Source organism: Callorhinchus milii, unplaced genomic scaffold (assembly GCF_018977255.1).
Source record: "Callorhinchus milii isolate IMCB2004 unplaced genomic scaffold, IMCB_Cmil_1.0 Scaffold454, whole genome shotgun sequence".
Classification (NCBI taxonomy): Eukaryota; Metazoa; Chordata; class Chondrichthyes; order Chimaeriformes; family Callorhinchidae; genus Callorhinchus; species Callorhinchus milii.
Genome location: NW_024705195.1, coordinates 42,849 through 55,891, shown reverse-complemented (window position 1 = coordinate 55,891; position 13,043 = coordinate 42,849). Strand labels below are relative to the sequence as shown.

Sequence of the window (13,043 nt, the reverse complement as noted above, 5' to 3'; positions counted from 1 at the left end):
GCTCGTTAAGCGAGACACACTTGTAATCGCCTGGGAGTTTCCACAAATTAATGTGATTCAGGATCATGAATCCTGAAAAGAATAAAACACATTTTTACATTGTTATGAATGGTAGCGCCCCTCATGGTGAAAACAAAGGTGACATAAACCCACATTTAAAAAATATATGAATTCATACTCGGCCGATTCAATGCATTTATTAGACTTAATAATTAAAATGAATTGATGAATCGATACATTCTTCCACCCCTAATGACAAAGCATTTCACACTACCTAGCGACATAGCCTATATAACTAGCGTAGTTATCAAGTGTGCAGGCAGGGCTTCGAAGATGGGGTCAAAATTGGACAGCTCCATTTATTCCTTGCACTGGGGCCCATGCCAACCAGCCTACACTCTAGTGGCCTAGGTAACTAGCCACAATAGCTATTTGCTCCTCGGGTTGCATCTTCTTTCGACGGCACGTTATTTTTCTTAGGTTTTTTTTCTCGTAAAGTCACGTAGGTAAAAAAATTAAATTAATAAAGTAAAATAAAACAAATTAAAAAATTCACGACGTTCGGAAGCAACACAAGCCTCCGTCTTCAGGTGGAACCGTCACAGCCACGACAGCTGTATCAAGTAAATGAGAGATCACAAGAAATACTACCCCGTATATATAATGGTGATCTCTCATTTACTTGATACAGCTGTCGTGGCTGTGACGGTTCCACCTGAAGACGGAGGCTTGTGTTGCTTCCGAAACGTCGTGAATTTTTTATTTGTTTTATTTTACTTTTATTAATTTAAATGTTTTTACCTACGTGACTTTACCGAGAAAAAAAAACCCCTAAGAATATGAATCTTGCAGTCACGAAAGCTTCAAATCTCGAATTAAGGCACGTTATTTCTTGCTTTGTTTCAGCTCAGCCTCGATCAAGGGCACCTCCTTGGCGAGCCACTCGCTGGTGCGGGCGTGCGCCTCCTCCCACGAGAAGCGGGCTCGTATCCCAGCTCGCGCCGCGCGCGCTCGTGCCTGAACGTGAAGTGCGTGTTGACCATGACCACGAGCTGACGGTTGATTGACGGAACGACCTTGTAGAACGGTCGCAACAAGAAGCGGAGCAGCTCCAGCAGGGCCGCCATGGCGTATAGGGCGACGAACGGCATCGGCAGCCGCTTCTGAATGTCGAAGCCAAGGTCGCGCGCCACCGTGTAGTTGAAGTCCGAGTAGCTGACGGGCGGCGTGTCGTCCGACACGTAGTAGACGCGCCCGCCGGGGCGACGTCGCTCCGCCTCGGTGCCGCCCGTCAGTGCCAGGCGTGCCGCCAGCACGTGCGCGTGCGCCACGTTGCCCACGTAGACGGGATTCACGAGGGCACTGGCGCGCGACCCGCGCAGCAGCACGCGCCCGTTGATGAGGCCGTTGGTTATGTGCAAGCGCAAGAAGCGGCAGCGCTCGCCGTAGATGTACATGGGGCGCAGTGCGCACGTCGTCAAGGTGCCGCCGCCCGTAGAGCCGCGCCGTCGTAGGATAGCGTGAGACGTTCGGCCTCTGCCTTGCTACGGCTGTAGGTGAAACAGAGGTTGTGCTTGTAAGGGGTCTCCTCGTCGCCGTTGACGATGGGGTCACCCTGCCCGTTGGGCCCGGCCACCTCGACGGAGCTGGTGTAGATGGCGACGCTCACTCCCTCGTGCACGCAGGCCTCCAGTAGCACATGCGTGCCTGCAGTCAGAACATCGGGCAGGAGGGGCAGAGAGAGAGAGAGCTATATACACTCTAAATCAAAGTTCAGTCTCATGGAATGTAGTCCTTAATGGATTCTTAACACGTGGTTTGGTGGCTCAGAGGTTAGAGCACTAAACTGACACCACTGAGATCCTAAGTTAGAATCCTGGTCTCAGAGCAGTCACGATTGACGACAGAAAATATGATGCATTCACATTGAACATGCGCCTCCTAAACACTGATAAAAAAACGTGCAAAACCTTGGAGCTGTCATTGACCCTGAGCTCTCGTTCTCTTCTGATATACACCTCAACTCTGCAGGACCTCATAATCCCATCTGCACATATTCCACATTCGTATACAGTACCTGACACTAAGACCCTTATCCACTGGCGGAGCCAGTGGGGAGGGGGGGCGGTGGAATGGCACGTGCCCCCCCCCCAATGATCCGATCGAAATCCCTAAATTCGATCAGAAATAATTAACCACGTCATGCTGGATGTGGCTCGTAGGGAGTTTCCCACCTTCAGGAGACACGATGTGAGGGCTGCCACCATGCTTAAATGTCCCTGATTAATTGACACGAAAGAAAATAGTACATTGTAATGACGTAGTTGGATAATCGACTTAATCGAATAAAGATGCCAGCTCTAGAAGCGTAACCCCCGATCTCACCGTGCTGGTTCACGGAGAAGATCTCGGTCTCGCTGTTGCGGTCCCACACGTCGATGAGTGAGGCCGTGTGCAGGAGGACATGGGCGCCACGACACGCTGCACGCATCGCACGCTCATCGCGGATGTCGCCCTGGATCACGCGGATCTTGCCTCGCACGGCCTCTGCACGCATGCAAGCATAGAAAGGAGAGGGCATAACTGTTGCCAAAAACACTCGGAGCTCCGTATGCATTGACAGGCCAAGCAGCTTCCACACACACTTAATACGTTGAAGGGAATTGTTCGTCAAACACAGATAAGTATGTAGGTCACTTGTAGCTTGTATACCTTGAGGTGCTGGCAATCTGCAATGTGCGCTGTGAGCTAACAACCTCAAAACGCATTGACAATCACGACACAGCAGAAAACCATGAACTTGTCGGAAAAAGTGTGAAATATTCTCCTGGTATTTGTTGGGCAGCAGGAATATCTGTACGGAGTAACCACACATGTGAAGCGTTGCAACTTTGTGACCAAAGAGCATGCAACTGAGAAAACATGACTCGGCTTCTGAATGCTTTGGAACATGGACAAGAAAAAAGCATTGTGTTCATGCGGGAGAGATTCATCAAGAAAATAAGGAATTGTCATCTCGAGAGTCGATCTACCAAGTTTTCAAGAAAAAAGAAGTCGTCGCCAGGGTTGACTAAAGACAGCTGTCATAGACTCAGAAATAAATCAGCATAACTTCAGAGGGGGAGATCTGAATAAAATGATTACACAAACAGTACGCTCTGCTGATCGTTGAGCTTGAGAGATTAGTCACGCACCATTGTCAGCAAAAATATGAGACCTTCACCAAAACACCGTGCACGCACACAACACACCATTCTTGCACACACACACACACGGACACCGTGCCATTGCACAGGAACTCGCAGTACCTGGATAGGACAAAATCTCATCGCCTTGAAGGCGCAGTCTACGAGTCGAACTTCAGCGACCTCCTCCCCGAGCTCCAGCAGCTGAGCGGTCAAGAACCCGCCCAGGAAGCCCGCTCCGCCCGTCACCACGTACACGTGCGGGGGTGGCACGGGGCCCGGCTCTCCCTGCAGAGGGCCCTGGTTCGTGGGCGCTGTGGGTCCCTCCATGGGCTCTGGATGTGCGGCGGTGGCAACGGAGATCTTTGAGCAGTGACTCGGAGAGCTGCCGCCAAACATTCCGTAGGCCAAGTGCAAGAACAAGAAATGACACCGCGAGTGCAATTGAATACTGCGCTACACTCACAACTGCTGTAAAACCTCTCAAACCGGCAATTCGAAATGAAGCGGTTGTTCGCTGTAAACCAGAAAAAAGGAGACGTGGGTAGATGTACTGACTAACAATTCTGAAGCTGTTACTTGCGGCGTACTTATATTACTTCTGTTACTTGCGGCGTACTTATATGTTCATCTTCTTGGTTCTTTCGGTAAAGTCACGTGACTTTACCGAAAGAACCAAGAAGATGAATCCCTGCAGTCACGAAAGCTTTAAATCGAAATTTACTGAAATGTTGCGTGCAATTTGCTCCTTTTGAACACACCTGCCTCTGAAATGTGATATGGACAGCTGTTCCCGAAATGCCCTTATTACGTTTTTTACTTTAAGGCAGTGTTATTTACCGTTTATATATTTGCACGTAAACATTACACAAACCCTTCCGCTTATGATGCTAGGTTGTTATTGCTGTTCGTTGTGCTTGTGCGGCACCGCCAACTAAGCAGCAGCAGCAGCAGCACCAAATAATTCGCTTTTTGTTTTCGTCGCTCCCTCGAGATTTTTTTTTAAACGGTATCATCACGTTGTCCAAATAAACCAAATACATTCTTCTAAATATATTCTTCGTGCCTCTCTTGGTTGCCATGTCCAGGAATTGAACTCGGGCGGCCACCAGGGCTCATGCAGCAACACCATCCACCGTTACGCGATTGCTTCATCTATATCTATGGGAATGCAAGAGTCCGTTGCGCTCTGTATCTCCAAAACTGTACGTCGGAGGAAAACATTAAGCCAGCCAAAAACTGCGTCTCTTACGAGGAGATTACCACAAAATTGCTGGCTTTCTGAAATTCGCAAAATTTTCAAGAGTGTGTGTGTATGTGCGTTTGTAGGCAAATGTGACGCACGTGAAAGTGCGTACGTATGCGTGTGCGCACGTGTTTATGAGAGAGGGTGAGGTTTATTTGATGGCTCACTTACTGCCGTGTGACTTGCGCGGCTCGCTCCCCTCCCTGGCTCGCTCCCCTCCCCGGCTCGCTCCCCTCCCTGGCTCGCTCGCTCTGCCCTTGCCTCGCTGGTGCTGCTGCTCGCCGCCTCACTCGCAAGTTTTGGGTCGCGCAAATGCCGTTTCGCGAGACTTCACTCGGCGCGAGCTACTCCCCTCCTCCCCCTGGCCGTGGTCGTCTTCTCGCCGTCCGGGTTTATATGGGCAGCGGAGTGCGCGCACGGGGTCTGTGAAGCCGCGTGAAGACGCGCGTGTTGGACCGGTGGCGTGACCTCTGCGCCCAGCAGGGGCTGGAAGAGCATGCCGTGTTGATGGAAAGAGCGCGGCGAGGGAGATGCGTTCTTAGAATTAGAACAACAAATCTAGATACAATCTAGATTATAACAACAAAGACGTCGCGTGGATTTAGAGGACATAGAGGAGTTAATTGTGTATAACTATTCGTTATATTGACCGAGTAAAACCCCACTGAGCTATTGACTCTTTTTTGCAGATGCCACCTGGCCACACGTGTGGCTCTTATCGTGTGTGGACATTTACATCGGTCATGAATCTAAGCGCATGTGTCTAAATGTAGAGGGCAAAACCGGAGGACCCGCAGAAATGTCCTTGCGACCACGCGACCGAGGGAGAACGTCCAAATATCCAGGCATCGTCAGGGTCAGTATCGAACCAACTTCCTCCATGCACACCAGGCGAGGGAGATAACATCTCACCACCGCGGCAGCCACCGCGGGTTCATGGCATAATTCAACCGTATTCAGAAAAAGGTGGGATTGGTCAACGCAAGTCGGGAGATAGAAGGGATGATGATGGCTGATGGTCAAGAATAATGAGGGATTAACAGTCAAGGAGAGAAGAAGCAATGAAATCAGCTTGCGCACAGATGCAAGGTAGATTAATGTCGAATTTGGGCTTTAGCTACCCATGTTCAACCAGGTTCCAAGGGTAAAACATTCATGCTTTCATCCTATTCACCAATAAATATACGCAAACAACTTCATTACATTTGATTTATCACTTGATCTGGTTCATTTAAAAAGAGGGAATTGGCTTGACTATCACGTGGCATCGCATGCTGAATGGAAAGCTTACCCCTCTAGTTTTTGCATAAAGAACGAGGAGTTGCACATATGCTAAGATGTTTTAGACAATGAATGAGCATTTACATATGTGAAATGAAACACGACCACCCAGAGAAAACACACATGCCAGGGTAACACTCTATCCCATGCAGAAAGGACAGGTAATGTTAGTCTGCACTTCGCTGTATCGAATTCTCCTGGCAAACTCGCCGAAGGGAGTTAATACAACATCCACAGTGCTGGATCACAAACCATGCGCATAGCCACACAGCCCAGTTGCTGTTTCAACAGTATTGTGAATAACTGGCCCAATGTTTTCATTCACACCCACCAACATTAAAATCACCAATAAGTCGACTCCATTCCGAGGGGCAATTTATTCATCATTTTGGAAAGAAGGTAAACAAGACTTTTGACTCGTCAAGCCTTACTAACATTCCTCCATGGTTGCAAATGTTTTGATGAAATTCCTCATCAGCCTGGGGCGTGTGGCCTCCTATACTCACCGGCATGCTTCCCATGTCCCTTTGATTATTTTGCTCTGAATATCCCATCTCTATTGTTTGATGTTATTATCCTGCCCCGAGTCAAACTGGTTACAGATAGCTATTATTTCCATTAACTCTTTTTCAGAGGCGACCCTGGCCACACGTGGCAACTTGTCATATGTGGGGAATCATAGCAGCCAAATAATATGAACACATGTGGAGGGAAACAAGCCGAAGGACCTGTGGAAAAATCCACGCGACCGAGGGAGAACATGAATTCCAAATATACAGGCGTCGTCAAGGTCGGCATCGAACCACGACCTCCTGTATCCCAGGCGAGGAAGGTAACATCTCACCACCGTGGTTAAACTTTTTGTACACGTGACAATAATTTTGTTTGGCTGTGTTGAGTGGTTTCGGGGCAAGGAAGGGGGGGGGGTCAAATGATCATGTAGCCTAACCAAAATTAACTTGGCAATCATACATCGTTATATTTTATGCAAAACTCTTACCGTATTAATTCTGGTGTGTTTCACGAGAAATGTAGACAAGTCTCTACTGCATTTAAGTTGCATTCTATCACGAGTTATGTCTGTTCATTGCCCAATACTGCATTGCTAAAAGCGTTGCTCAACTCAAGCATCACTCATCCGATGACTAGTAAAGATACTTCAATCGCTGGCATTCCAGCCACAGCGCAGTGATACACGCGTGAAACTTGGCATAAAACGATTTTTACCCTCCAATTTTATTACAAATGTGCCCATCATGTTACGTGATGAGTATCCGTTCCAATTCCGACAGAAAGCGGTGAATCACTCCATGTAACATTTACTTCATCAAAACGAGGGACATGCTGCACTTTACAAAGAGCCCTGCTGTTATAGCATGGCAGCGAAATATGTGTTTTATCTATAAGCTAGATTTTGGAAAATGTATGTATGTTGAACCTTTTTTTCACCGTATGTAACCAACCGTGATAATCGGAGGTGTGGGGAAGGACAACAAACTAAACACAAAAAGCAGTTCTAAGAAAAATAGTTTTCGATCTAGATTTGAAAGTGCGTAGCTTCAACCGCGTCCCTCTCTAACCACATCTCGGTCACTACTGCACAATGATACATGCTTACTTAGACCTGGAAAACCTATCTTCTTGGTTCTTTCGGTAAAGTCACGCATTATGCAGGATCAGCAGCACCAAGGGAGGGTGCAGGGAGTAGCATTAACAAAGGAAAGGAATGTTAATAGTATGTAGCTGCAGTTACTAAAACAACCACGTAGAAAACTAAAGTATAAACTACATAATACTTTATGTAGTTTATAATATGACTTTGAAACCCCCGCCCACCTCCTACGCATTTCCCATGAATATGCTAAATTCCTCCTGATATGCACATTCTTTTTGTTAAGGCGCTCTTCACCTCCAACCCAGCTTATATATAAGCTCCTAGCTTGGCAGTGTCTCATTCTTCACCTGAAGACGGCTGCTTGCGTTGTAGCCGAAACGTCGTGAAAAATATTATATTTTATTATGTTGTATTTTATTATTTTATTACTTCCCTTCTACGTGACTTTACGAAAGAACCAAGAAGATGAATCCCTGCAGTCACGAAAGCTTTAAATCGAAACTGGAAACCTAATTGAATGTTTTATTGTCTTGTTCATGGTGAGGGCTCTATTTCGTTTCATGATGGTCACTTCCTATGCACAGCTTGATTGAGTTATGCTATGTACTAACCATGTAAATGTGCAACATTCATTCGGAGCTTTCGTGACTGCAGGAATTACTCTTTGGTTCTTTCGGTAAAGTCACGTATAAAGATAAAATAATAAATTAAATAATGCATACGACGTTTTGATTGCAACACAAGCAATCATCATCAGATATAAATGAAATAGCAAACAAAAATCGAACCAGAGAACTATAGACAGACATATAAGCAGACAGATATCACCAAGATACAGAGAGAGAGAGAGCAACACATAGGCACACAGAGAGAGAACGTCTCTGTGACGAGGCCTTAAATAGAGAGAGGAGGCGGGGGCAGAGAGAGGGAGGGGGTTAGAGAAAAAATTAGCATGTCAATGAGTAGTACTGTTGTATGTGTTGGGTTATGAAATTTTGATGAAAATAATAAAAATTAATAATTTTCCGAAAAATGCGCAATTCGCATTAATTATGATAGTGTGTGTATTAATATGCATAAATTATGATAATGCATGTAATTATATGCATAAATTATGATAATCACGGAGATAATCGTAGTAATTTATGCGGAGGCTTGCGATTATGTTAATGTGTGCAGTTATGATAATTTGCTTAGTTTCGTTTATCCAGAGTTATCAATCAGGATAACACGATTATCATAGATTCATTTACCGATTATCCTAGTGTGTGTTATAATATTTTAGGTCTCCATTTTCATATCTCATCGCAGGATACAGCTCTTATGAATAAGATGGTTTTGCATGGACTTGGAAAGAACACTCAATATGCTTCTGTGATAACAATTTTATTCTAACAAACACGTGACATTCTATCATGCAGGTCAAACATGCGTCAATAATTCATGGGCAAGATTATGCAATTAACTAATATGAACGACAAAAACTTATGCAGTTGTGAAATTATGCAATTATGCAATATGAATAACGAAACTCTTATGCATTTGACTAAAATGAATGAATAAACACTTATGCATTTGTGAAATTATGCAATTATGCAATATGAATAACGAAACTCTTATGCATTTGACTAAAATGAATGAATAAACACTTATGCATTTAACGAACTGAATGACTAAAAACACTTCTATCAATTGTAACCTCTACTTTTCCTACCAGGCATCTCATTAGTTCGCCCATGTATCGATCACAATCGGCGACTGGTCGAGTTTGAAAACAAGCATGACACACTTCCTATGGCGGTAATATAGCACTTATTATACCCAAGAGGCGAAAGTATATGTCAATAGATTCATCGGCAAGTATAAAAATCCTCTTAACGGAATGTTTGATACAATGGTGGGTGAGGGCGTGTGGGCGCGAGAGCGAATCTGGCTCTGTTTTAATTAATTCTTCGGCGAGACTCTGGGACAAAGGAAACTGGTTTGACAAGATTTCCTCTGGGTTTTCTTGAGTCTGTATGTGGGGAGCGATACGACCTCTGTGTTTGTGCGAGCGGCAGCTGAGACTTTCTCCGCTGTGAGGTGAGCGGCGGCGCTCGTTCAGAAGACTTTGACTCTTTTTCTCCACGGCGGGATGACGAGTCGGTTTGGGTTGATGCTGGTCGATCTGGGTGTCGCTCGTTGTCGCTCGCACGGTGGCGCACGGTGGCGCACGTTCCAGTGGCGCACCGGTGGCGCAAGTTGGCGCTCGTTCAGCGATCTCCGCCTTTCCTGCGGGTTGTTCGCTGGTCGTCACTCTGACGAGGAGCGATGCTTCGTTCGTGGCAGGGTGGACGTTGGCGTCTTTGTTGGCTTCACTCGCAGCTCTGCGACTCAGGGTAGCGATTCTTCTCAGGTGGTGCAGACCTCGGCTTGTAGCTACGCGTCGCTACTCCGCGACCCTCGTCATTCTGAATGACAGGAGCTTCTTCGTTGGCGGCGACGAGGAGAGATGGCTGTCGCCCTGGAGAACTCTGGTGGGGCCTTAGCCCGGAGACGAGATGAGATGTAGGCCGGAGCTCGTGAAGATCTGTTGGTGGAGCCAAAGCCCTGGCGACGAGGAGGCCCTCGTGGCCCGGATGATCTGCGTTGGAGCTCGTGGCCCGGATGATATGTGTTGTATGGATTTTCCTTCGGTTTATATCGGAAAATTCCACTCGGCTTCCCGAGTTGTTCAAAAGCTGTGTCATAAAACCTTCCTGTGGGGGTGGACCATCTGCGTCCGTGTGTGTGTCCGTCCGTGTGTTTCGCGTGCGTGTTTGTCCGTGTGTTTCGCGTGCGTGTTTGTCCGTGTGTTTATTAGCTTTGAAGACACAGCTGTGTGTGTCGTTCTGGAAGAAAGGGGTGGGGGTGGGGCCTCGTGTCGGCTGCTTCAGAAGTTATCCATTAGCCAGACCGATGATTCGCGTCGAGTTATAAAAAAAACATTCGAATCCATGTTTTGTTACTGAATAATATTTGTCGCGAAAACCTACGCGTTAAGCGAGCTTAATTATTCCCTCCCTTGCTCTGGGATCACATCCTTTGTCTCACACAGCTTAAGTTGGTTTGGTTTGGAAGTTGAAATGCAACTTATTTGCTGCTTGGTTCCATCTGCATAGTTATGCCGAAACAGTGTTCACGATGTTTCATCGTGACCCGATCTCTCATGGAAATGTTATTTCCATGCGTGTGCAATTTTTGCTGTCCGTGTTGTGGGGAGACAAAGGCGGTTGTTTCCACGGTGGGAGCATCCGGCGCATGCGCTTATTTATTCGAAGGCGTGTGTTAATTTCCTTTGAGCCCTTGCCCCAACTTTTATGGGTGTCATTTCCTGGCTTGGTGCCTGTGTGTGGAGATCCTCTCGGAAAGACAAAGGCGGCCGTGTTGCTCGCTTCCCATGGGTGTTGTGTTTGGTTAATTTTGAGAGCCTTCTCCGCCCTTGATTCCTCTTCTACTTTAATTCCGTACTTATTATTTGACTTCTTGTGATTATTTGATCTGATATCCCGGCTAGGAATTTGTTTTGGAGCGAAATAGATGCCATAATTATTCTTTGATGCTTCGGCCCGGCCGTGTAGATATTCTTTAAAGGTAAATAATGTCAGTACTTAATTAACAATGATGGGTCGCGATTCTGGTGCAATTTTTGTCTGGTTTTCAATTGGAGTGAGGATGGATACTGTTTGCTTAATCTTTATGGTTAAGTTGGTAACTTGTGTATTTAACATGGTTCAAAGACCCATCTGTGCTTTTTGTCGTCGATGCTGTTTCTTTGTTAAGAATATAATTATCTCTTCCTCCGTGTCTCCTGGTTCTGTGGGGTTTTTTTTCAAAAGGGCGTCCTGCTGACCCCCCCCCCCGCCTGCCATTCCCCCCCCCCTTGTTCCTCTTGTGTGAATTTAGGGGAGTTTTTGTGGAAGTGTGGGGGCCTCTGTGGAAGTGTGGGGGCGTGTTCGTTCCCACGTGGCCGCGTCTATTAAAAAAAACGATATTATCTATGTTGGCAGAATAATTCTTAAAAAAAATATATTAAAAAAATAAAAAGGGGGTACATACACAACAACGTTCATTCTCTCCCTTCTGTACGCTTGCGAAACGTGGACCCCCTAATGGAACATCTTTGCTGGTTAGAAACATTTAGGCTGGCCTGCTAACGATCCATCCTGGATTTAACCATATGTGTGTGTGCGTGCGTCTAAGTCGATGTGTTTCTATGTGTGTGGGTCAATGTCTGTGTGTAAGTCCATGTGTGCGTCTGCCTTTTTCGCCCAAGCAACGCCGGGTACTTACTGCTAGTGATTCAATAAAGGACACGTGTTATATTGGTGTGGGGGGGGGGGCACTGTCAGATAGGTGCAGGGCCGAGCGACTACATAAGGGAGAGCGATGCCCGCGATCGGGGAGTTTGTTGGGGGACTAATCGACGATCAGAGGTGGAACCATCGGGGCTGACTGTTCGTGAACCAACTTGGTGAAACCATCGGGGTGGAAGATAGTCGTAGTAATTACGAGTCTGGCGCTTGTTACACTCGGAACTTTAAGCACGTTAAGTTAGAAATTAAGCTCTACTTCTAAAATAATGGATGTCTCCAATGGGTTTCTTTACATGTGTAGTGACATCGCGGGATGACACTGTGCTGTGCCGGCCATCGAGAGGCATGGCGTACGATGTAACGACATCGCGGGCACCACGATGATGTGGGTGTAGTACCGGCCCTATAAGGGGCTCGGTGAGTGCTGGTTGATAGCGCTAGTGGCAGCACGCTTGGCCTGCAGTGCCAGCGCTACAGGATAAGGCGTGGGTGTGCATCGGTTACTAAATGCCATGGCACTCTGGTTGACCCAAGAGGACACGTGACCGGTTAAGTCTACAAAGGGGCCCCAAGTGGGGGCTAGGGGTGGTCACATGGTCCGGGTCAAGAGCCGGCTCGACGATCTTAGAAGGTGGTCGTGGCCAAGGGCGGAGCCAGCCACGCTGCAGAGAATATAAGCCGGGTCCCCCAGAGGGACTGGCGTTGTTGTTCATCTTGAAGAAGCCTTCGTCTACGTCCTATGTTCTCCCGAGTCTCCAAGACGTGGACCTAAACCCGAGCTGTGGCCCTAGTCCGTAGCAGCTAGTTACATTGTAATTAGTGTAGTTAGCCTGGTGGTCCACCACCATAGGTTGTTATTCTGTAAAGGGGCAGTTACCGTGTGTTGGTGTTAAAACACGTTCCTTCGGAGTGAGCAGGTAGGAACTTGGTTGGACAGCGCATTCGTGCGATCCGTGGCACGCGGTGCAAGCTGCGTGGGGCGGCGCGTCACGTGGTGCTGAGGCCACCCGAAGCGCTCTATGAAATACAAGTCGAGGACGTGGCTATGCAAGAAAGACAGACAAATAAACCCTGATGGGCAGCAGTGGCGGCTGGTGATATTTATTTTTGGGGGGGCGCATTTTTTAAATTTTATTGAGGGGGGCAAATAAATATAAAGCAGTACCAAAAGCCATTTTGACTACTTGAATATAAATTTTGATGATCTTTATTTACATTTCAGACCAAAAGAAGTACCAAAAAGCATGTTTCCTACTTGAACATAAATGTTTCTCTTTTATATACATTTCAGACCAAAGTACCAAAAAGCATGTTTCCTACTTGAACATAAATGTTTCTCTTTTATATACATTTCAGACCAAAGTACCAAAAAGCATGTTTCC

The 13,043-nt window shown here is 46.7% G+C and overlaps 1 protein-coding gene across 1 annotated transcript; it reads right to left on the bottom strand.

Annotated features, from left to right (window-relative positions):
- Positions 1–885: 885 nt before the first annotated feature.
- On the bottom strand, positions 886–3,584 carry LOC121852133 (3 beta-hydroxysteroid dehydrogenase/Delta 5-->4-isomerase-like). The gene is given in 6 exon segments (XM_042346227.1): positions 886–980; positions 983–1,495; positions 1,498–1,707; positions 2,386–2,547; positions 2,779–2,854; positions 3,309–3,584. Coding segments are annotated over 6 exon segments (1,332 nt in total).
- Between the last annotated feature and the right edge of the window lie 9,459 nt (positions 3,585–13,043).